The sequence below is a fragment of the Cervus elaphus genome, chromosome 32, assembly GCF_910594005.1.
Source record: "Cervus elaphus chromosome 32, mCerEla1.1, whole genome shotgun sequence".
NCBI classification, from domain to species: Eukaryota; Metazoa; Chordata; class Mammalia; order Artiodactyla; family Cervidae; genus Cervus; species Cervus elaphus.
Genome location: NC_057846.1, coordinates 15,507,096 through 15,531,564, shown reverse-complemented (window position 1 = coordinate 15,531,564; position 24,469 = coordinate 15,507,096). Strand labels below are relative to the sequence as shown.

The 24,469-nt window shown below is 45.4% G+C and overlaps 2 protein-coding genes and 1 long non-coding RNA gene across 3 annotated transcripts; 1 reads left to right on the top strand and 2 right to left on the bottom strand.

The window, feature by feature from the left end:
- Nucleotides 1-950: 950 nt before the first annotated feature.
- Nucleotides 951-19,690, bottom strand: SPAG11B (sperm associated antigen 11B). Its single transcript, XM_043893457.1, has 4 exons — nucleotides 19,636-19,690; nucleotides 18,488-18,634; nucleotides 3,898-4,087; nucleotides 951-1,330 (listed from the first exon to the last, which is right to left on the bottom strand). The coding sequence occupies exons 1-4, from the start codon at nucleotides 19,688-19,690 to the stop codon at nucleotides 1,270-1,272; spliced, it is 453 nt and encodes a 150-aa protein (XP_043749392.1). The 3' UTR covers nucleotides 951-1,269.
- A 1,241-nt stretch (nucleotides 19,691-20,931) lies between these two features.
- DEFB104B (defensin beta 104B) lies at nucleotides 20,932-24,117 on the bottom strand. Its single transcript, XM_043893459.1, has 2 exons — nucleotides 24,060-24,117; nucleotides 20,932-21,456 (listed from the first exon to the last, which is right to left on the bottom strand). The coding sequence occupies exons 1-2, from the start codon at nucleotides 24,115-24,117 to the stop codon at nucleotides 21,185-21,187; spliced, it is 330 nt and encodes a 109-aa protein (XP_043749394.1). The 3' UTR covers nucleotides 20,932-21,184.
- On the top strand, nucleotides 21,178-22,134 carry LOC122687817. The gene is made up of 2 exons (XR_006339237.1): nucleotides 21,178-21,315; nucleotides 21,396-22,134. It is a non-coding gene; the product is annotated as an uncharacterized LOC122687817 (long non-coding RNA).
- Nucleotides 24,118-24,469: the final 352 nt, after the last annotated feature.

Sequence of the window (24,469 nt, the reverse complement as noted above, 5' to 3'; positions counted from 1 at the left end):
ATCATGCATCTTCTGAGAAGACGGCACTATTGGTGTTTCATGGAGGAAGAATCTGAGGGCGGTTCCGGAAGAGGAAGCTTAACAGGCTGAGCTAGTGCAACATGACTGTGAGCATGTATGGCCTGTGGCCTCACACAAGAGCTAGTTTGAATGATTTTCTTTTTTGTTGGGGCTGGTGGTGTTAAAATTTCATCTCAGTCTTTTATTGTTGCATCGCCAAGGACAGCGTGATTTTTCAGACAGCACAGAATTGCTCTGGGAAACAAGCAGGTGGCATCTGGCCTGAGAGATTTTTCATGAGATGAGCACACTCACCTCCCCAGCACAGAGTTTCACAGGTGGGATCTGGTGGCAAAGGTCATCTTCAGAGGCAGGTGAGGGGGCAAGCTTCTCACTTTTCTCTGTAGTTTGTTGTTGTTTAGTCACTGAGTTGTGTCTGAACCCAGGGACTGTAGCACACCAGGCTCCTCTGTCCATGGGATTATCCCAGCAAGAATACTAGACTGAGTTGCCATTTCCTCCCTGTGGGGAGGGAGGTGGATCTTCCTGACCCAGGGATCAAATTCACATCTCTTGTGTCTCCTGCTTGGCAGGCAGATTCTTTACCACGGAGCCCCCTGGGAAGCCCCTCTCAGCTCTGTCTTCAAAGACCCCAAGACGCGGGGAGAGCAAGTGCCTTCATCTGAAGAGTCCAGATGAACATGACAAAGATGATCGACATTCAGCTGAGGGACTGTTTCACCCATGAAGCGTTCAAACACCCTCTCATGTTATAACTGTACAGAGAAAGAGCTTGTGTAAATGTGTCCATGTATACGCATGTCTGTATTTTCATTACTAAACTGCTCCACCTACAGGAATTCAAATAAAATGTGTACTATTTCCACATGGAAAAACAATCTCAAATCACTCTCCCTGTGTCTTATTTGAATCAAGAAGATTCCAACATTAAATAACAAAAGTTTAATGACCCGTTTGAGATCAGCGGATACAAACATATGACCACATTACAAATGAAGAGTGTGACAGGGATGAGTTACTGGACTAGAATTCGGGGGTTTTGATTCCTTGCTTAAGAATCTTTCCATGATTGCTTCTCAGCCTTTTGGCTAAGATCAAGTGAAGAGTCTTTCCATGATACTGTGTTGCCTATGTAGTGGTGGGGAGAGCGGGTGGTTTTGTTAAATGACCTTTTGGGCCCCTTTTTGGCCTAAGAGTCCGTGTCTGGCGGGCATGGGGTGGCGGGTGAACATTCGTGGTGGAGACTCTTCAGGGCTTCTGGCAGCCTCTCTCCTCTAGTTCTGCTGCTCGCAGCGGGGAGCCGGGAGCCCTGAAAATGAATGGGTCACGTGCTCAGCTGTGAGGCAGTACAACAGGGCAGAGCTGCTGAGAGCTTTGTCCTACTTTCTGGCCGTTTGTGAGAGAGAAGAGGGGGAGGCAGGCGTTAGGCTGTGACAGGGATGTGGCGATCATCACAGGGGGATATCCCATGTCCTGTCCTCAAGTCAGAAAGGACAGCAGCAGTGGTGGACTGAAGATCTGTCTGAGGCTTGAATTATTCATTCCTTCATCTGTTTCACATTGACTGTGCTTGGCTGGTCACTAAAGTCCCGCAGAGGAGTAAGACCCAGACCTGTCCTGAGGATTTCCAAGTGCAGTGAGATAAGCAGACATGTGAGTAATTAACAGCAGCACAATGACAGGTCCTAAAAGGGGAGGAAGTGAAGTAAAGTGTAGTGGCTCAGTCGTGTCCGACTCTTTGCGACCCCATGGGCTGTAGCCTGCACCAGGCTCCTCTGTCCATGGAATTTTCTAGGCAAGAGTACTGGAGTGGGTTGCCATTTCCTTCTCCAGGGGATCTTCCACTTTACCATCTAAGCCACCAGGGAAGTCAAAAAAAGGGGAGGTGGGGAGCACCAAGGAGCCTGAGGGCCATGAACCCTAGTGATAGATTCTGCTATGCTGGACAGGGCAGGGCAGGGCCCCGGAGGGGCCTGAGTTGGGGACATTGAAGCCCTTTGGAGTCTAGGGAGGACCTGCCCTGTTACTCATTAGCCATCTCAGAAGAGGAAGCTGCATCTTTGAGATGAATGGTGGGGGATAATTATATTTAGCTCAGAAAAAAAGAGCCATGGAGAAGGTGTATAGACTTCCCAAGTAGAAATGCTGGACCCTGTTGGTCCCAGCCAAATCCCTCTGTCCCCTCCTGGCTGTCCAGGGCCCAGGATCACCACCAGGAAGAGTCCAGCCCCTCCTGGGTCAGTAGAGGGTCCATGCTCCCAACTCCATTTCCACCAAGAGAAGAGACTTGCCCAAATCCTGGGTGTCCCCCCTGCCCGGCTCCCAGCTATCCCTGATGGTTGATGGGGCCCTGATTCTACACCCACGTGGGAAGCTGTGAGGGCTCTCAGAGGTCTAAACCATCTCCCTCATTTTATTTTTGAGGAAAATAAGGTCAAGAGAGGAGGTAGAACCAGATCCCAGTTCCCCAGTATTAAATGGACACAGGCCCATCCCTCTGTGTGTGTGTGTGTGTGTGTGTGTGCACGCGCATGTGCATGTGCTTGTGTGAAATCTCCAGGGGACAGAGATGTGGGACATGGAATGGCAGGACTCTTGGCAGAGTATGTGTCTGCCTGCCCTGAAGCACGGAGAATGTCATGTTTCCCTTGGGAGCAAGAGCTAAGCCTGAGTGAGATCCCTCCCCAAGCAGACAGTCCCTGCAGGTCTGGAACTGGCCCTCAGTCCTTTGAAGGGATGACCAAGGGCTCCGCAGAGATGCCTGCGATTAAGACAGGCTCCACTCCTCACACCCCCACGAGCCTGTCTGATGGTATTTAGGAATCAACCAAGAGTGAGTGCAGGAGGGCTGGGGAGAAGCCAAGGCATTGTGCCGAGTATGGATGGACGCCTGAGCTGGGAGTCAAGACAGGAACCCAGAGGCAGATCTTCCTTGTGACTCTTAGAGTAAATTCAGCTTATGGGAGAGCAAACTGGATTCAGGCAGTGAACACAAATATGGAAAGAAGGTACCTTATCAGGCTCTGTAACTGGTCTAGAAAAAATCTGGCATATGGTCTCGTACATCAGGACACTTGCTTTTGTTACTTTTTTACATTTTTTACCTGTAATTAATATTTACTGCCCTTCGGATGACTGCTCAAAGATATGGGATGGGTGACACGTTTCAGCAGATTCAGAGAAAAACAAAGGAGAGTGGGTTGTGAACGTCAAGTCCTGCCTTGCTTTGTTTACTCAGAAATGTGCTCTTTAGAAAGAACACAGAACAACGAGCACTGGTTTGGTAATACCAGTGGGATGTTCGTTTAACCTTCTGATTTCCATCTTCTTCCCATCCCTAAAATGGAACTGCCTCAACCTTTTCATATACCCCATAAGACTGCATTGATCAACCGAGATAACCTCAGATTGTTTGAAAAAATTTTAAATCCTATTTACATGTGACCTATTGTTATTGTGACTTGAGGCTGTGGAAAGGAGATCAGGCACACGATAGTCTGGGAATCAGTAGGATGAGGCTGGGCTCAGGTTTGATGAGAAGAAAGATGTCATTCGGTGGAAAAGAGGCCAGTAGACTGGCTGCATTTCTGACTCTCTGAAGATGAGCTGGATTTGCACTTTGGTTTCTGGTCTACCCCTAACTGTGGGCAGTCCCTGGAAAGGAGGTGAATATTATGAAATTCTGAGAGTCTTTAAAGAAAAAAAAAAAAACAGAAAAAAGAAAGTAGGCAAGCTTTTGGGAAAAATCTTTTATCAGACCTTCACCCTTGATGCTGGATTCATTCAACAAATGTTTGTTGAGCACCTGCTATAAGTCACACATTCTTCTAAACCCTTAGCATACTTCAAGATCCGGCCTGCTTTCTGGAAGCTTACGTTCTAGGTGCCTGATTGCCATCCATCTCTGGTCTGTATTTTTTTTCTTCCTCTGAATGTGGTATGCAGCACCTATTCCAGGGGTCGGAGCAGATTTCAGATTTCTTCTCACCAGAACGGCAGAAAAAAAGTCTGCAGGTTCCATGTTGCATAAGGCAGATAATATTTCTAATTCCAGGTGGAACATCCCCTATGGATAGAACAAATAAACAAATTAGTTCACACAGCAAAAGAATAAAGGATGAACATAGGCCACCTCCACAATGTTTATCATTCTCTTAAAAAATTATCTGGACGGTTCCAGTTCAACTGGAACAATAAAACAGGGACGATAAATTTTGTTTTTGTTGTTCAATTGCTAAGTCATTTCTGACTCTTTGCAACCTCATGGATTGTAGCACGCCAGGCTCCTCTGTCTTTTACTATCTCCCAGAGTTTGCTCAGATTCATGTTTCATTGGGTCGGTGGTTAATCTATGAACGTGAATGAACATGAATCTAACCATCTCATCCTCGGCTGCCCCCTCCTCCTTTTGTCTTCAATCTTTCCCAGCATCAGGGACAATAATCCATACCTCTAAAGGTTGTTGGAAAGGTATACATAATACATGTATTTGTATATGTTATTGTATTGTATCACGCTTCTCAAGCCTCCTGGTGATGGATGTGAGCTAATACAATAAGGAAAAACGGAGTTTTGGAGAACAGAGTGCAATGATTGGAGGGATGAGTCTTGGTCTTTAGGAAAATAGGAAAGTGTTCTGATCCTCAGTCTGTGGCCTAATTTTCAGTTTTACAGCCTAAAATGAAATAAAGAAAAGAAAACTGAGTTCTCCTAACCATGACTTGTGGATCTATAGGTCAAGCAGAACTACCCAATGTTCCCATAAGGAAAACATTTTCTATTTGTCACAAGGAAAAAAAAAAAAAAAAGGAACTACATGTGGTAATGGATGTCGAATGGACTTAGGGTGATTATTTTGCAATCTGTACAAATATGGAATCATTATGTTGTACACCTGAAACTAATATTGTATGTTGAATATATCTCAATTTGTTAAAAACCAGCATTTTCTATTTGGGAATGAGATGGTTGAAAGAAAGGTCTTATATCAGATCTCCAAATGTCAATCTATCTTGACTCAAAAAAAAAAAAAAAATGAAAACAAGCTTTGCTGGTGGCTCAGTGGTAAAGAAGCCACCTTCCAATGAAGAAGACACGGGTTTGATTCCTGATCCAGGAAGATCCCATATTCCAGGAAGCAGCTAGGCCCATGTGCCACAACTATTGAGCCTGTGCTCTAAAGCTTGGAAGCCACAATTACTGAGCCCAAATGCCGCAACTACTGAAGCCTGAGCACCCTGGAGCCCATGCCCCCCAACAAGAGAAACCATAGGAATGAAAAGCCTGCACACTGCAGTGAAAAATAGCCCCTGCTCGCTGCAACTAGAGAAAAGCCTGTGTGCAGTGATGAAAACTCTGTGCACCCCAAAATAAATAAATAAATAAAATTGTTCAAAACCCAAAACACTCACAGTGTTGGCCTTACGTGATTTAAAAAAACAACCTTGCACATTATCTCATCTCCAAACAGGGTACACTCTCTGAGCCTATGTTATCTCAGTTCTACCATGGTTGGGAGAGGAGCCCAACGAAGCGAAGGGTGACATACCTAATAAAGGTCAAAGAACCACAGCCCAGAAATCTGGAGATCAGGGCTGGCCTCACTTCTCCCAGTAGCTAATGATTTCTCCTTGGATAACTCATTTAACAGCTTGTGTCTCAGATTTCCTCTGTAAAACAGGCTTTCTGTGGAAGCTGGCGGAATGCTATCATCAGTAGGAATTGCTGCTGTGACCATGACTGTAAATTGCTCTGCAGGACTGCAGCCTTTCTTGGGAGTGCTGTTTCCTCTCCCTGTAAAGTGTGGGGCTTCCATAGAAGATTCATTCCTTTCCAGCTTTGACATTTGGGCGAGGCGATTATAATTTCTTTCTGCAAACTTTTCTCAGACTGTGATGAATCTTTTCTATTTGTATTGGAGCAAAGATGACTCTTTGACTTGTTTTATGACCCTGAAAACTCATATTTAGCCTCTAAAAACCTCTTTGTAGGGAAGATCAAAATGGTCCAGAGCTGAGCCCCAGAGGGATCTGCCTGCACCCACCACCAACACACAGACACCTCCCGCCCATCCCCGCCAGGGACACACACATCAGTGGAATTCCTGCACAGCCTTCCCCAGCCTCTCCCAGCTCATCCCTACTGGTTGGGAGCAGCTTTCTACCCTGACCAGGAGACATTTACCTGAGTTCATTTGGACCAAACAGAAGAGAACAGTGAACAGAAAGAGGACCTTCATGTTTTAAAGTTCCCTCAGGTCTCCCCGCCCTGCTGTGCAGAAAAGCAAATCTGATGAAACAGCCGAGTGAAATGGAGAGGACAGGTCACAAAAATGGGACATTTATAGGTTTGGGGACACTAATGAGGAATGAGCACATTTATCTGGTCTACTGACTAAGGCTGTGGGCAGAAGTTACTGGATACTGTTTTCTGCCTAAAAATAGACAGGCTTCATCGTATTCAAGACCTGACCAATAACTTGGCACATAGAGGCTTCAGTGGCAGAAGAACCACTGGGGTGATGGTTACTTAGTACCTGGTACTAGGCCAGGTGATGGGGACAGAGACACACAAAGATGTGGTCCCTGCCTTCTAGTAGCTTCTGACTGGCCAGCTTCTACCACAGCTGGACACATGGACACACTCCCAGCTGCATAATAGCTACGAGACCACTTAGGTGGTCTCCTGCCCCAGTTTAACCAATTTGCAGCAAACATGGTTGACCACGAGTCTTACCGAGAAAATGGATTTTGACAAAGAGATGTCAGGTGGCACCCCCATACTTCCGAGGTGAGTAAGGGCACAGGTGAGCAGGGTGGGCACCCAGAATGGGGGGCAGACATTCAGTTCAGAGATTCCTGTTCTAGAAAGATTAAGCAAAGGAAGTGGGTCCTAACAAAGGATACCCTTATTCCCTGGCTTGTCTGTACTTTGTAAAAGCACCTACTAAAATAGGGCTTAAGGGGAAGTTACTTGGGAACTTTACCTCTCTGTGCCAACAAAAAGGTTCACAAAGCACTATGTAATTATAAAATAGATATTAAGACAGTGTCTAAGTGTGATCCAAACAGTAAATAATAAATATTAAAATTTGCAACTCTTTTTTTATGGCTCATTGCTCTGAACCTATGTCTAAAATCACCTGTCATAAAAATTGCCAACCTAGAGGAGTGGGATGGGGTGGGAGGTAGGAGGGAAGTTCAAGAGGGAGGGGACATATGCATACCTATGGCTGACTCATGTTGATGTATTGCAGAAGCCAACACAATATTGTAGAGCAATTATCTGCTAATTAAAAATAACTGAAATTTTAAATGTATAAACAGATTGATTTAATCCTGAGAAAACAGGCTTCCATACCAAAACAATACATCCTCAAAGTTCAAGGATTCCAATGAATAATTACAATTCTAAATTGATCTCTCTATAAGAGACAAGGATTATTGTTTAATGAAAACACTAAAGTGCATATACCCAAATGTATGGGTCATTTTTTAAAAAGTCACCTTCGTAAATGACACAATAAAAAGCATGCTTTATAATTTGTATTCATCCTCGCTATTTATACTTACCTGATGTAGAGAACATTTAAGGTAAAGGTGTATGGTATATTTTTTCTAGCCTTAAAGCCCAAATAGTTGTGAAATTATAGTTTGGAAACTGTTTTCTATACAGTTGGAAATTTCATGAACTATGTTGGAAAATCAGCTCATTTGGGTGAGAAATAAATTAATAGTATCAGGTTTTATCACCCACATTTTCTCCTACACTTTAATCTATTTTCAAGTCAATCACAGACTTGGAATGCAACCACTAAGGAAGAACTGCATAAACAGTCTGGAGAATCAGGTGTGCCATTCTCAAGGAAGCTAAAGTAGAAAATCAAGTTCATTAAATGGTCTTATTAGTCTGGTCATAGGTTCATTGGTTTCTATAATTACAAGGTTGAAAGAAACTGTAGTTCATTTTGTTCCAACACAGAAGATAATTATTCTGGTGTGTATTACACTTATAAATAGAAGAAAACAGTATAAGGAGAGAGGAAAGATACACGGGTTTGAAACATTTGATGATAGCTAAACATTTTTATGCCATTATGAGATGGTTGGATGGCATAACCGACGCAATGAACATGAGTTTGAGCAAGCTCTGGGAGATGGTGAAGGACAGGGGAGCCTGGCATGCTGCAGTCTATGGAGTTGCAAAGAGTCAGACATGACTAAGAGACTGAAAAACAGCATCAAACATTTTTATATATTAAAAAAACTTGATACAATTAAACAATAATTAGCCAAAAACCCAATTAAAAATTGGGCACAGGACTTAGACATTTCTCTTGAGAAGAAATACAAATGGCCAACAAGCACATGAAAAGATGCTCAACATCATTAATCATTTGGGAAATGCAGTCAAAGACTCAGAGAGATACCACTTCACTTGCCCTAGGATAGTCATTAAAAAAAAAAGTAGCAAGAATATATATTGGAAAGTAGACAGTATTAGTAACAGTGTGGAGAAATCAGAACCCTCATACATTGCTGATGGGAAAGTAAAATGGTGCAGCTATTGTAGAAAAAGTTTGATGGTTCCTCAATAAGTTTAGGAAATACTTATTTCTATTTTATGTATTTGAATAATATTTTATTTATTAAAACAAAACTTGTACATGAATGCTCTTAGCATCACTATTCACAATCACCAAAAAGTGGAAATATACAAATGTCCATCAATGGATGAATGGAAAAATGAATTGCAATGTAGCCATATAACAGACCGCGGATGGATCTAAAGATTGTCATACTGAGTGAAGGAAGTCAGACAGCGAAAGACAAATATCATATGATATTGCTATATGGGGAATCAAAAAAATGGTACAAATAAACTTATTTACAAAACAGAAATAGAATTACAGATATAGAAAACAACCTATCGGTTACCAAGGGGGAAAGGGGAGGAAGGGATAAACTGGGAGATTGATTGACATATACACACTTCTATATATAAAATAGACAACTAATACATTATTAATTAATAATTGTGTTGTTAAAATCACCTCATTTTGAGAAAATAACTCACCTGAGGACACAAGGATGGTTACTTTTAGTCCCAGGAAACAGATCCTTGAACAGCCAGAAGGTATTTCTTCCACTAATGTGGTGAGTTGTGGTGCTAAGTACATACACACATGTACACACAAACCACTCTATCCCTCACCACATAAAATAGAATACAGTTGAATTCAGTTCAGTTCAGTCGCTCAGTCATGTCCGACTCTGTGACCCCATGGGCTGCAGCAGGCCAGGCCTCCCTGTCCATCACCAACTCCCAGAGTCCACCCAAATCCATGTCCATTGAGTTGGTGATGCCATCCAACCATCTCATCCTCTGTCCTCCCCTTCTCCTCCTGCCCTCAATCTTTCCCAGCATCAGGGTCTTTTCAAATGAGTCAGTTCTTCGCATCAGGTGCCCAAAGTATTGGAGTTTCAGCTTCAGCATCAGTCCTTCCAGTGAATATTCAGGACTGATTTTCTTAAGGATGGACTGGTTGGATCTCCTTGCAGTTCACTGGTTGGCATTCCAGGTGGAAGAGGAAAGAGACACAGACATGAAAACTGTTAGAGTCGGTGAGACGCGAAAGGCAGAGGAAGGCAAGTCAACCTACCTAAAGATTATGGCATTCCTGAGAAGGAAACAGAATTTTCAGAGAAGATATAATGTGAGCTGGAAGGAATTATTAATCAACACATGTGACATTTCAGATGAATAAGCTAGAGATCTGCTAGTCAACACTGTGCCTGTGGTCAACAATGATACATTGTACTGTTAACATATATACGGTAGATATGATGCTAAGTGTTTTTTATCATAATATAATTACTTTTTAAAAAGGAAATAGTGCTAAAATACAATTTTAAAATCATTTATAAAGTAGAAAATCAATGAAATAAGCCAGTTGATAAGACTTACCAATTTTCAGATAAAACCAATTAAATGAGAATTGCAGTTACATATATCTTAATGAAATGTTGAAAGCATAAAAAAAAAGAAATTAAAAAAAACCCTACAAAAATCAGGAACAAAAGCAGGCCTGCCTTACGTATCTCTCACACTATACTGAATGCTAGATGAGGAACTGGCACCTTTGAGATTTTAAGAGGAAAATTGTGTTGCAAGGCTTTGGTTCCATAACTAATTCTCTCTTATGCATTTAAAAAAAAAGAAAGAAAATCATTCTAAAATAGTCAAGGAATCAGAAAATATTACATCCAAATGCTATTCTTGAAAATGTTATAAAATTTACCTTTGTTTTACAGTGCTTGTTTTGTTTTGTTTTTTAAGAAAAGGAATACCAGATGTTACTTTCCACCTTTAGATTTGCCATTTTCAAACTCATTTTCAGGTGTCCTTGTAACAAAGGACAGAAAGCAGGACTTTCAATGTTAAAACTCTGTGGCTTTGCCATTCTGTTGGTTCAGGAAGTAACACCTACTAGTGAAAAGCATTTAGTGGTTGGCTACATTCATCTTTTCCCTTTCCAAGTCATGCTTAGGTTCATACTTATGTTTTCTCTGTCCAAACTGGCTTTTCACTTTTACTGAGGCATTTCTTACTCATCATATGTCAATTTCACCACACAGAGTGTTTCATAATCTCCCTTTTATTCCCGAAGAAATAAGCAGAATTTTCAGCCTTCAGTATCCCAATGGAATTATCTCACACTCCCATAAAAGCCATAGTGAGAGTCTTGATTATCTATAATAAGACCAATTTCTCTGTTCATCAGAGGCTTCCATCAAGTCCTTGGTACCCAGCTACATGAATTACATGAACACAGCCCTTGCGTGTAGACTAAGTGAAATAATACACTGGGTCCCCACCACTTGACTTTGCCTGAGGGCAGTTGTTCTTATTTGCGGCTAATGATTCTTAGCACAATATCCATTTGAAGTGATCTTCCCACTGACTCCCTCTCATCCTAGAGTCCATCTGGTGTGTCTTTCTTTTGTACTTATTCCTGCTGTTGTTTGCTGTTGTGCTCAGTTGTATCCAACTCTTTGCGACCCCACCGACTGTAGCTCACCAGGCTCCTCTGTCCATAGGATTTCCCAGGCAAGAATACTGGAGTGGGTTGCCATTTCCTCCTTCCAGGCAATCTTCCTGACTCAGGGATTGAACCTGCATCTCCTGCACTGGCAGGCAGATTCTTTACCACTAAGCCATCTGGGAACTTCAGTTAAAGAACGACTGGTCAGCATAACCAGCCTCCTTTCCTCCAAGCCCTGGAAACTCCTCTGGGCTTCTTTTCACTATCCTAACTCAATTCTTCAGTTACTTCCTATAATCCCCCATTTTACACAAAATCCCTGTACAGCTAACCCGATCCTTGGTTAAGCCAGGGAGAAAGTTGGGGCGATTATTTACTGTTTTCTTAACATCTTACCCCAAACTCTTGTCTCATTTGTCTTGCAGGTCTTTTTTTTCTCTTCCAGGCTCAACATGATCCTTTGCAGGGGAGCACACCAAGCCCATGCAGTCCACATTTCCGTTGTCTCCCGAGGTTCTCAAATAACTGATGGAAATAGGTCTCCAGGACAGACGTCTGTTTCACGGTCTTCACCAACTGTGGTCATGCGACCTGTTTCCCAGGATGAATTACTCATTCACACAGTCACAAGTCGCTGGGCTCAGGACATTTTTGTCCACTGTGCTCATCAAGAGTTACCCAGGGCATCAACACAATCATCATTGGATTTGAGACTAGAATCCAAGCACCTGGCCTTCCCGCAAGTGCTGCTTGTACACACCCATTCAGATCCACAGTCATCCGGGACTCACAGGGCCACAAGCCTTCCAGCCCGGAAAGCCCCTGTCCAGGGCTTGTTGAGAAGCCTGTCCCAGTCAGTGCTGCCAGGAAACATCCTGAGAAAGGAATGTGTGTCATCTTAGGTATAGCAAAGTTGTGTAAGGCAGAAAAGCCCACATCCACACCTTGAGACTTCTGGCTCAAAGTAAGCTGGGTCAGGGTCCTGGCATGTCACCTGACTGCCACGTCATCTAGGTTGGCTCAACAAACTCTGCTCTTAATTTGTCCTACAATGAGGCAGACATGATAACTACCCATTATAGGAGCCTTGGATGGACAGGTAGGAAGTAGCACCTAGCTTTCCTAGAGGAGCTCTCAGAACTCAGAGAAAGGAGGAAGCTGCTGGAAGAGAAACAACAGATCCTCTGAAGCCTTCTTGTTCTCCTGAAAGCTTCACCACAGTGCCCACTGAGGCATGTGTGCTCAGTCCCATCTGACTCTTGGCAACTCCATGGGCTGTAGCCCTCCAGGCTCCTCTGTCCATGGGATTCTCCAAGCAACAATACTGGAGTGGGTTGCCATTTCCTTCTCCAGGGGATCTTCCTGACCCAGGGATGGAACCCAGGTCTCCTATTTCGTAGGTGGAGTCTTCACCTTCTGAGCCACCAGGGAAGCCCATGCCCACTGGTGCACATAGACCTAACAGCCATTTCATCAGTCCCCTGTGGGACGCACCCGCTGCCCCTGGCTGCTGGGGTCAATCCCATCCTTGCTGTCCCCATCAGTAACACTGATGTGACTCATCTGACCCCAGGAAACCTCTCTGGTCCATCAAGAAAGATGCTGTGTTAATGAACTCAATTTCTCTTCATTAGTGTTAATGTCAGTGTGTTAGTTGCTCAGTCGTGTCTGACTCTCTTCATTAGGACAGACTAATTTTAATTTTTGTTTTTATTGCTAAGAGATTCGCTGGGTCTAGTTAGATCACCTCCTATGACCCAAGAGATAAGGGCAAACCAGCTCAGAGCAGGCCGAACCTGCAGGGCCGTGGTGACCACCACATGTGTGGACAGGAAGGAGAGATTAGGTGTGGCCATTATTAGTCATAGGAAGCCAAATGGGGATGTGATTGACAGAGCCCGGCCACCCTGGCTCCGCCCCAGCAGACCCTGGGCTTCCTGATGACCGAGAAGCTCTTGGGGGTGGATGAGTCAGTGGGATCAGAGCGATCAAAGCCTTCTGGGGGAAGGCTTCTCCGGGTGCAGTGGGCAGAGAGGACACAGTGTGTGGACAGTGGGTGGAGGGGAGCAGACAGCAGGCAGTCAGGTGTGTTACTGGCTCTGCAATGACCCAGACCAACCTGCTGCCTAAAAGTTCTCTTCCCACTAGGAGTACAGCAGGTGTCTATAAGCCTGGCCAGGCCCGGGGCCCTGCACCCAGCTGCTTCTCTGAAAAGACAGACAAGGTGACTAACAGAACTGCTGGCTCAGAACTGACCCTGAGGAGCCAGGGGGCTCACTCCCTTGTCTCCAGGCAGAAATGCAAAATCCTCTCTGGATAACATGCTTTACTGTTTCATAATCTCAATGCCCAGGAAGTCCTTCCTTACGTTAAATTTATGACCTTCTTGAGGCCACTTAAGTCTACTATAGACTGGCTCTGCCTAGGGTTGAAGTAGTCTTTGCTTACACATACATACTTATTTATCCTTAGGCACATCAATTTTATCTTTTTAAATGTAAAATTGAAGAGTAGTTCAATAACTTGACAGAGTCATGTTTTAAGATAAAATCACTTAAAATCATCAATTATCTTAACACTGGAAATGAAAATATTTTCGTTTGCTTTTGGACATATTTTTCACAATCAATTTTACATCAAATATACAAAAACTGTATCCTGTTGGCATTATTATGGACAAATAATGCCATTTGTCTAGTTATTTCATCCTTTTCTTTTTATTTTTTTTATTTTTTTTTTATTTCATCCTTTTCTATGGCTGACTTTGACTCTCATTTCTTGTCTCCTCACTCTTGGGATCCATTAAGTCCCTGCAGGTCTCAGCTGGACATGGTGAATGCTGCAGGCTTCAAATCCAACATTCCCGAGACCCGTCTAGCCAGCCCCTTGCTCCTCCTGCTCTCCTCGTTCCTGATGTCACCTGATCTCCAGGATTTTCCCCCTTCCTTCCTTCTCCTCCGTCACCAAAGGTGTAACCCCAGTCTCTGCAGAAACCCCTTAATTGCTCCCTCTTCAGAGCACTGTCTCCACTACAGTCACTGACTTTGGCCTCCACTGTCAGGAGGTCTTCCTTTCCGGCCTCTGGTCTCCCACATTTGCAGTCCAGGCCCAATTCTTCTGTTGGAATGAACATTCCAACACTCAAATATGATTATGTTCACACCCCGGGAGCACCTGGGAACCTTCTCTTGTTTAGCCGTCCCAAGTCTTTAGTATAATATTTGTTCTTTCTTTGACAACGTCACACACTTTTCCTGCACCCTCCTCATGTGATACTTGTAATCAATCCCTCTCTTCTACAGTTATGCTGAGCTTTTCCACATTTTCTTAGCAAATCATTCTTTTAAGATTCTGCAGCTTCCTACCAACTGCACCCTTTGCCTGAGAATCTGTTTCTCTTTCACTGGACAAATTCCTAATCATACTCCAAAATTCTGCTCAAATTTTCTCAGGAATCCTTTCTTAATTCTGTTTGTATTTATCTTCCCCACATGCTGGATACACGCACATTTTAGAATATGTAGCATCCTTTTGGTTTTATTTATTGAGATATCTTTCCCCCACATAGTCCTACTTCCAATTCATTACATTTCCCAGTGCCTAGGAACCAAAGGAGGTACTCAAAAATATGTTTAAAATAAAAGAACAAATGATTTGAATGTTTTCCTGGGAGAATTTATTACATCCACATCTACCAGTAAAAACTGTGTTGATCTGGAAAATATTGTATATCTCAAGCTAGCCATTTTCTCTAAGATCACATCAAAAGATCACGTGTGGCAGTTTTCCTCTTTTCCTTCGCTGCAGTGAAAGTTTAGACTGGGGCCACCGACAAAGCCCCAGTTCCTCTCTGCTCAGCCATTCAGCTCTTGTCCAAAACACCTGCATTAGGATGACTGGCCCAGGAGGCAGCCGACAAAGTTTCAGCTTCCATGTCAACACCTCAGTTCAAAGGTAAGCAGCAGGCGTCCTTTTTTTTAGAGCAATAGCCTAATTGGAATTCCATGTAATTACAAAATTTTTGACATTTGCTATTGCCTTTTGTGCACCTGACAACTTTGAATCCTGAATCTGCATCTGTATAAAGAAACAGTCAACGTTAGCATCTTAAGACCATCTCAAGAACCAAACACTAGTTATCTTAACCCTAAGGCATACGGTGGAGGACGGCAAGGGATAGGAAATGGACTTTCTTTGTATACGGTCAAACTCAGATCCTTGATTCTGGCTTAAACGTCACCTTCACTTTCCCTGAAAAATGAACTTTTAATTCAGAGGCAATTGGCAAGAGAAATGGTGAGGGATGCTTTAGGACACAAATGTTGTACTTTAAATAATCTAGAAGTTGTGTAGGAGGACAAAGAGGACTTGCTGAGGCCAAGTGTGAAGTGCCATGGCCTCATGAGATGTGTCCTAAGTGGCCTAATGGTCCCTGAGGCAAGTGGGAGGAGCTACCCTGTGAGGGAGAGGACACACCCAGGCCCGCAAGCAGGTGTGGCAGAGGGTAGAACTGCAAAGAGTTAAAAAGATGTGCTTTCTCCCCACTGCTGTGAGAGAGTGCCTGGATCTGATACCTTAAACATGAGTCAAGTTACCGGAGTAATTGTATTGATATCTCACTCTGTACTTCATGTACTGATATTGGTAAACAAATTTTTCTCTTAAATAATATATTATGGTGCAAAGATGAAAGAAAAAGCTGGGAGGCTTCCCTGGTGGTACAGTGGTTAAGAATCCGACTTGGCAATGTAGGGACGTGGGTTCAATCCCTAGTCTGGGAACTAAGATCCCACCTGCCTCTGAGCAACTAAGCCTCTCTGCATGCTGTGACTGAGACGTGACCCAGCCAAAGAAATGAATAAATTTAAAAAAAAAAGAAAAAGTTGATGAACACAATGAAAGCAGAGGCACAATATCAGAGACTTAGCAGTAAGTGGGGAAGGTTTCTGATGGACACCATGCCCAGGGTGCTTTGTTTCTCAGAGGCACCGCCGCTGATGTGAGATTTGACTTGTGAGATTTGACTTTTGAGATTTGAAGAGGTGTTACCCTCCTCCTGTCCTAATTTCTGTCATCAATAAGCCTTACAATTATTTGATTAGATCAATGAATCAATTGATCAACCAAATTATTTTCTTCTCAGTTCATTTTCAGAACAACAGTCTTTTTTTTTTTAACCTATAAAAATCTGAAAGTAGGGAATTCCCTGGCAGTCCAGTGGTTAGGATTCAGTATTTTCATTGCCAAGGCCCTGGGTTTGATCCCAGGTTGGGGAATTAAGATCCTGCAAGCCGTGCAACACAGCCAGCCCCCACCCAGCAAAAAAAAAAAGAAAGACAGAAACCCTGATACTATCACCATAATCGAAGTCATAAACATACTCATCGCCTCCAAAAATTTCCCTGTGTCTCTTTGTTTTTGCTTTTTGTTTCTCTTGTGGTGAGAACATAAGATCTACTCTCTTAACAACTATTTAAATGCACAGCCCGCACCATTAGCTATAGCCTTTATGACGCACAGCACACCTCTAGCATCACTGAAACTTTATCCTAATGAACAACAGTTCCACTGACTTCTCTACCTGCTTCCTCTGGAAATCCCAGAGGCACTGCTATTGTCTACTCCTCTGTCTTTGATTATTTTCAATACCCCGTAAGGTTCACGGTTTGGAGTTCAAAACTGTAAAATCAACTCCAGGTATATAGCTCTGCTTCTTCCAAGAGAGTTATCTCCTCAGATCTGTTATTCACTGAGTTAAACCCCAACACAATCCAAAGATTGTTTGCATTATGGCTTTGATGGCAGATGACTCCAGAATCGTCTCAACGCTGCTGAGAAATGTCATGTTTAGGGTGCCCTGTGCCAAAGCTGCGCAATAGTCATTGTTAGCGATCCCTTTCTTTGGGGGATCCAACACTCTCTCTGATATTCACTCTGTGGCTTTGTCTAGTGTTCAGATCTACTCAAAATAATCCTGTCTTAGGGGAGCTACTGTATCCCTCTGCGTGCTGCAGTCTCAGGATGACATAGGTCGCATGCTTTCAGGTTATTCTGGAGTAGACATTTGAATGGTCTGGTTGTCCTCTCCAGGTCCTTCCAGCGGGAGACAGAAGTGACACACACCTGTCACCCAACACAGGAGCGCATTCTCACTGCACCCACACACAGTCCAGACCCCTATTCAATCTGCATCTCTAGTCACCAAAATGAATTCTAAAACATTCAGAAAACTAGTGCTCTGAATGGAAACAAGAGAAGATAATATTGCAGGCTCTGGAGGAAGACAGTTCTGAATCCACACGACTTTTCTGCTGCTTAGGTGGCCGTGCTTTAAGAAAGCAACTCTTCAAGGAGCTGAGAGTTACCTAACCTTCAAAAGGAGGTGATAAAGCCTATCTTTTAACTATGTGTGAGTTCTAGCAAAGCACCCAGCACATCGCAGGTGCTTATTATACACAAATCATTATCCTATTAATTAAAACAGGTGGGACATACTTTGGTCCTAGAAGCCTCTGGCCCTGGAATCTTCTAACCAATCAGTAGGAGCAACCAGAGGAAAGACGGCAGAGTATTTGGAGACCCCAGCTGCTAACAGCTCTGTCATCCCCTGGGGACAGTCTACTTGTTCTTCTCAGTTTACTCATCTGTAAAGTGGGGACAATAATAGGGCTTATCTCCTAAGCCTGTTGTGAAGATTAAATGAAATTATGGGAAGCAGTTGGAACAGACCCACATTAAGTGAGCAGAAAATAAAAAGTATCATTATTGTTTGTGAAAACGTCCTAGTCTTCTGGATGGCCTCTGTAAGTCATAAGGCACAACGATCCAGTGTTATGAATCTCCTGTACAATAAAGGCAAGTTTATAACAATATTTTGTCCACTGAGCACTGTTTTCATGAAGCAAAACCAATTCACCTGAGTATTGACTCCAGGCATCAACACTGAGAACCTGTAACATGTTAAGTCCTGCTCTGCTTGTTGGGCTTTACACAGTGAATGTGGCAGTTGATCTCTAATTCTCTGCTCAGGTTTACATTCTCCATGAATTTGCACGTCTTGGAGACATAGGGAAAGCACAGTGGGGACACAGAAGTTACGTGGTCTGGAACCTCCAGCAAGCAAATCACAGTCTGTGGACCATTCTGAGAGCATCACAGTCTCCAAACCTGCTGTTTCGCACTCTCCTTCCACCACTCTCTTTGCCTGATGCTCCCACGTTTCACGAGATCTTCGGGGGTCCTGCCCTGGGGGGCTGTCATACCCCTCACTAACCTTTCCCACAGGCAGAGCAGACTCAGTCATGCACGTATTGTCTCAGGACACTCCACCGCTCAGCCCACCTGCCCCCACAGTCACCTCCCATCCATTCTTCCTCTGAAGGTTCTGCCCATGGACCACCCATCCCGGGCTCTGTCACTTACCTGGGAAGGGGGGCTGGCGAGGCCTGAGGTAGCGCTTTACTTGGTAGTGAAGTGGGTGAGACCTGTTTGTTCCCCGTCCCGGGGATTCTTCTTGCTTCCTGGGACCCTCGGGGTCCTGGTGGTTAGCATGTGTGACTCCAGAAAGCCCTGTTTCAGGGTAAACACACGGCAGAGAATGTTCACAGACCCAGGAGAGTGAGGGGCTTATGCTCCAAGAGACGAGCGAAGAGTGGAAGTGAGAGGGGCAGGGGATCATCCATCAGTGGTCACGCAGGACAGACGTGTCCCAGGCCCATGGTCCAGCTTAGGTGACAGTACGGCCTGTGAGCTTCCAGATTTGCTGGGTGGGAAGATCTCATGTTAAGCGTTGTAAGCACAGGAAAATGACGGCACAGAGAGCGACACAGAAGCTCTGGGAGGCACGGAGGCATCTGTCCCCTTGGCCATGGGGACAGGGCCACGGGTGTTTGCACACGTCCAAACTCATCACATTGTGCATGGTTAAGTAGGTGCAGCGCCCTGTGTGAGGACCACACCTCAATAAAGCTGCAGATTCAGAAAGGGGAAGATGGGTGGAGTGGGCCGGAAGAGGGGCAAATGTGACCTGTGCACGTGAGAGGCAGAGACAGAGATGAGTGATGTCTGAAATGGGAAGTGGCAGAGCCTGAGTCCGGGTGGATGTCAAGCTGAGCAGCCGCCAGGCTGTCACCAAGGTAGTCGTGGAGACCCCCTGAATGTCAAGGTCCTTCCAGACACACACTGTCCTTCTCTGTAAGGGAAGGAGGTGCTAAAAGGATGAGAAAGCACAGTCAGCACTGGGAGCCTCTCTCCTGGAAGCTGCACCACCAGCCCCTTCAGAGTGTCATTGACAGGACTCCCCTGGAGGTCCAGTGGTTAAGACTCCGCCTTCCCATGCAGGGGGTATGGGTTTGATCCCTGGTCTGGGAACTAAGATCCCACAAGCTTCAGGGTGCACCAAAAAAAGAAAAAGTGTTGTTCACAAACTCAGGCAGAGATACTTGCTGAGCAACCCGCCAGGAGACGGGCTCCCAGAGCTGGGTTGTTCAAGGCCCAGGGGACTCCTACCCTGGAAATGACCATCTCAGAGAGACCCCAGCCCTCAGGCCCAGGTCCCGTTTCTGATTTACCTGGAAAGAGCAGAACCACAAGGAGAAGAGTGGATGGAGCAAGGAATTGCTTCATGTCACCGAGGGGGCTGCAGCTGGGACGTCCAGGGCTGGCTGAGGGCGGGTGGGCGGCAAGGAGGGCTTTGTTTATAGCCGGGCTGGGGGTGCCAGCTGGGAGGGGCTGCAGCCGCAGTAACTTCCTACTCACAAAAGCACACAGGTAGATAGATGCATTATTTTCCCACCACTAGCGGAACAAACATTGAGCCATTTTTCTCAGGAAGTAAATAATATGCCTGAATGCTTTGGGTAGGTTTGGTGAATAAGATATGTCAGGTGAAGAGAGGAGGAGGAGGAAGAGGAGAGAGGCAAGAAAAATGGCTTTAAGGGAAAACCACCAGTTTCAAGTGCTGATGGCTAAAGCACTGCTGTTCGTTAAAATGACATAAATAAAGCTGTCACAGTACTGCTATCTTGTCCTCAGACTGTATCTTCAAAATCGATGCAAGTTTTACTGTATATGGGCAACTTATTTCTACACGTTTGCTTTGCCTATAAGAAAACAACTCTGCCTGAAGCAGACCAGCGCCATTAGAACTCTGGTTGGCTCTTAAACGGTGTTAAGGAGTTGGCACTGAATTTTCCAGGTATGGTAAGAACCCTCTGGTCACATTAAAAAAAAAAATAGTTCTTTTCTCTGAGTTATATATTGCAAAGTATTTTCCCACGATGTGATAAAACATGGTGAGTGTTTTTGGAAACAACCAAGGAAGCTTACTGAGGAAAAAACAAGACTGAGCCCATGTTGACGCTGGGCGACACTAACAGGAAGGGTCATTTTTCATTTTGGGGAGAAAGGGGACAATCAGCCTCACAGCTCACAGGTGGCATTGAGCTCCTCTATTAGGAGACACCAAATCCAGGATTGTTGTTCTCATTTTAGTGGCTGTTGACATCCGTTAGCAGCTCACTCTTTCCCTGGGTGTTTGCAAAATAGTAATATTCTCTATCACGCCTCCTTCATTTATTAGCTGGTCTACTCACTGAAATGCAGTTTGGGCAGGAAACCCAGGTCCAGTGTTTTATCACACCTCTCACTTTTCAGGCTAAGGCAGCCCTGAGCGTCCACCCAGCCCGGGGCGGAATCACTCACTGCTGCCATCTGCCGGATGGAACCCTCCACACACATCCACTGGGGTCAACCCTTCTCGCAGAGCATCTCGGGTTTGTCTCCCTGGAGGTCTGTGTTTTGAATTGCAAGGTATGCCAGACAAATTGCACTCAGTATTGATTTATTCCATTTTAATTAATAAAAGACACGTATAACTATTGAGCAGGGACTGCTGACAGAAAAGAAACCCAATGTTACAAGATCATTCAGTATGATTCAGGCAAAAGAATAAAACGGTGTTCACTTAGGCTTGTGGCGGATTGGACCTGCTTCTGGCTCATCTTTTGAAGTACTGAGGCGTTCATGGGACCTGCACTGCTGCCCGCCGCCGTCAGGCAGAGGCCCTGTGCTCACTGCTCCCGCCTCGGCTCTGCACGCGTGAGCGCCCTCGGCCGGCCCTCACTCCACCAGACTGGTTCCGCTGGGGACGGTCCAGCGGGACGGCCCGGAGAAGGGAGGCTCAGAGGTCTGGCTGGCGGCCATTTCTAGGAGCCAGGCTCCCTTCGGCTTTCTGTCCTTCAAAGGATTCGGTGAGTTGCCATTCCACTTTTTCAAACAGCACGGATAGGTGTTGGGGCATTTTCCAACTTTGAACTCGTGTTTCTTACAGTTCCTCCGGCAGCGAGCAGTCCCGTAGCCGCATATCCTGCCTGCGTCAAGGTCACTTCCCACTAAATAAGAGAATAAGGCAGTGTGATTAACTGTACCCGAGGACCAAGAGGCAAGGCTCTGGCAACAGCTTTGGCGCAGACAGTGACGCTGACTGGAGGACACCAGGGAGCGGCGGTGACACAGACCCAAGATGGCGGCCTCCCCGGCAACCCCACCCCCTCCACCTTCCTCACTGATCGACTTCACCATCTGATTTGCTTCCAGCGTGGAAGCAAATTTATTTATTTTTATTATTTATTTTTAAGTTAATTGGTTCATGTCACATTTCTTTTTAAAATCCCTGCAAAAGTTTGCTATTGATTTTTTTTTATTAAATCCAGTCAAGCCTGTTAGCTTGGCCCGCAGAGCTGGCTGCTTAGAGCCTGGGCCTTCTCTTCAGACTCCAGCTGTTCCCCAGCGGCCCTTGCTCCCCCATATCCAGAGCCCCCTGGACTCTGCGGGCTCCTGCATACCAGCCCCTGTCTGTCTCAGGGCACCCCCCGCCCCTGACCCTCAGCCTTCCCTCTGCCTGGAACACTTTCCTCCTCTTGCCACGAATAACCTCTCTGAACCTTATGCTCTCCACCTCAGTGTCAGTGGCAGGGAACTCTGCACGCTCCTCCTCATGTGGCTCAATGCCCCAGAACTATTGTCTTCCTGATGTAATTTTTTAAAAATTCTTTCATAAGTGTTAGTCACTCAGTCGTGTCCGACTCTTTGTAACCTCATGAACTCTAGCCCACCAGGCTCCTCTGTCCATGGAATTCTCCAGGCAAGAATACTGGACTGGGTAGCCTTCTCCAACCTGTATCCCAAATTGTAGTGTGTGTGTGTGTTTGTATGTGTGTTTAAGTAATTTGGTCTTCTCAGTTGAATTCCAGGTTCCCTGAGTTGGGAGGAGGATGTTGCGTTCATGCTCACGATTGCACACCCAGGACAGGTACACACGTGTGCTTCATAGTGACCTGCTGGGCACATGCCTGGAGAGACTGGACTGGAGTGAGTAGAGGAGATAGGATTGGGGAGAAGGAGGTGGAATCTTGATCCTGTGACCCTTGACCGAGAGCCAGAGAGGCGGTTTCCTCACTCAGTGTGTGCTCTGAGACTGAACAATCAGCTCTCACATGACAAGCTTGTCGCATCTCACAGCGGAGCCAGGAGAGCCCTGGAAGCACAGGTGGGGAGGTGGATGGTGGATTGAAAGAGCCTCCCTCCAGAACTTTGCTTAAGGAGGCTCTGCAGCCAGGTGCCTCCTGCCTTTGGCAGGAACCCGATGAATTCATTTCTGGGTAAACCAAGTGATACTAGGTCTTTCTTATACAACTGATCATTCTCCTATGTACCTACTTTACTGCTTCATGGGCATTTCAAGGGGCTGCACGTATGTAAGAGCCAGAGTCACTGAGAGGAGGAGCAGCAGAGATGTGGACGGGTGGTCATGGCAGTCTGGACTCCACTCCCCCACTCTCCCCCAACATCGCCCATGTCCTGGGGCCTTTCTCAGGCTCACACTCTAGTGGTCACCCTGCCCCAGCCCTCAGTAGCCAAATGCAGGCAATGGTGACCAGCTCGACGTGAACATCCCCTGGTCCTGGAGGAACCCCAGACCCAGGTTTCTGTCGCAACCGGTTCTTGGTCTTGTGATCACAGGTCAAAGGGAAGCTGGTTTTTGATAAATTAATTACCATCATACTTCGACAGGCCTAGAATATGCTGATAGCAGGACTTCAAAGAGATGTCTGTGGGAAACAGCCCAGAAAGAAAGAACAAGGAAGGAAGAGTTAAGCTAAACATGAATCCTCCAGGATAAAGAAATAACCCATGTGAATTACTACAGGAACTCACTCTAGATGGGGACAAGGTTGGGTACCCTTTGCAGCTTTGGAAATCCACCAAGTGGCTTGGAGAGGATCAAGGAGTTTCTCTGATCAGTCGGTGTCATCCCAGCACAACTGGACTTGAGGCTCGGAGGACCTGACTTGCCCTCATTGTGCTATGGAGCATTTGGCTCAGCCTTTAGGAGGCGGGAGTTAGAGTCCCTGCCGAAGCTAACAGTTTGCCTCTGGGTACACAAGTTACCACAGGGGTCAGGAGATTGCCAACATCTCAGTGTAACTTAGAAACTTCCTCAGCAGAGTCCAGCAGCAGCTGCTACTTACGTTTCTGTTCTGCCTACCGAAATCACAGCACTTCTCTTCATCCTAACCCTCAGATTTGATATGAAACTTTTAGGAGTGTGAGTGGGGGTCCCTTTCTGTGCAGATCAAAGGTTTTCAGGAGCAGATGGGGGCCATCAATGGGAAGGGGAGGGGCAGGCATCTCTTTCCACAAAATCCGAAGTGAATAACTACAACTGTCCTGCAATGCAGTCAGGACGGTTAGTGAATCCCCCAGTGACATCTAAAGTGCCAGGGTTTCTGAGTCATGGAGCTCGCTGCCGGGAGGTGTACTACACCAGCCCAGCCTTTCACTGCAGATTACTCCTGGTCTCAATCAGGGCTGAGATTAAAGATTGATGGAAGAAGGTTTTGGCCCCTGCAGAATGTTTTTTCTTAGTCAAGCTTTTTCTTCACCCCCTGTTCTCTGCAGTTCCCTGGGTTTCTAGCTGAGGGTCCTTTTTTACTTGGAGAACCTTGGGAGAGCAGAAGAAAAGTGGTTAAGAGCAGGACAAGGATTCTCATGGTCCCTTGGTCGCTGGAGAGACACAGAATTGAGTCTGCAGGCGTCACCACAGGGCAGGAGAGGAGCAGCTCTGTTTATGGCAGAGCGATGCTGTAGACTGCTCACGCTTATCAAAAACAGCATTTATTGGGACTTCCTTTTGTGGTCTAGTCATTAAAATTCTATGCTTTCAATGCAGGAGATGCAGGTCTGATCCCTGGTCCAGGAACTAAGATCTCACATGCAGTGCATCACGGCCAAAAGAATTTTAAAAAGCTGCATTTACTGGTGAGCACTCACGCAGCATGGAGGCAGGTGCTAGGGACAACCCTAGTGGCCTGGAGACAGTGCTCAGGATGGGGAGGGGGTGAA

What these genes read in the sequence shown, in the direction of transcription:
- DEFB104B (XM_043893459.1), bottom strand. Translation starts at nt 24,117, where the DNA reads ATGAGAATCCTTGTCCTGCTCTTAACCACTTTTCTTCTGCTCTCCCAA. An exon ending in GCTCTCCCAAGGTTCTCCAA is followed by an intron (nt 21,457 to 24,059) that starts GTAAAAAAGGAC and finishes TCTCTTATTTAG; the next exon opens with TGGGAAGTGACCTTGACGCA.
- SPAG11B (XM_043893457.1), bottom strand. Translation starts at nt 19,690, where the DNA reads ATGAAGCAATTCCTTGCTCCATCCACTCTTCTCCTTGTGGTTCTGCTC. An exon ending in TGTGGTTCTGCTCTTTCCAG is followed by an intron (nt 18,635 to 19,635) that starts GTAAATCAGAAA and finishes ACCCTGAAACAG; the next exon opens with GGCTTTCTGGAGTCACACAT. An exon ending in TCGCCAGCCCCCCTTCCCAG is followed by an intron (nt 4,088 to 18,487) that starts GTAAGTGACAGA and finishes TTCTATCCATAG; the next exon opens with GGGATGTTCCACCTGGAATT.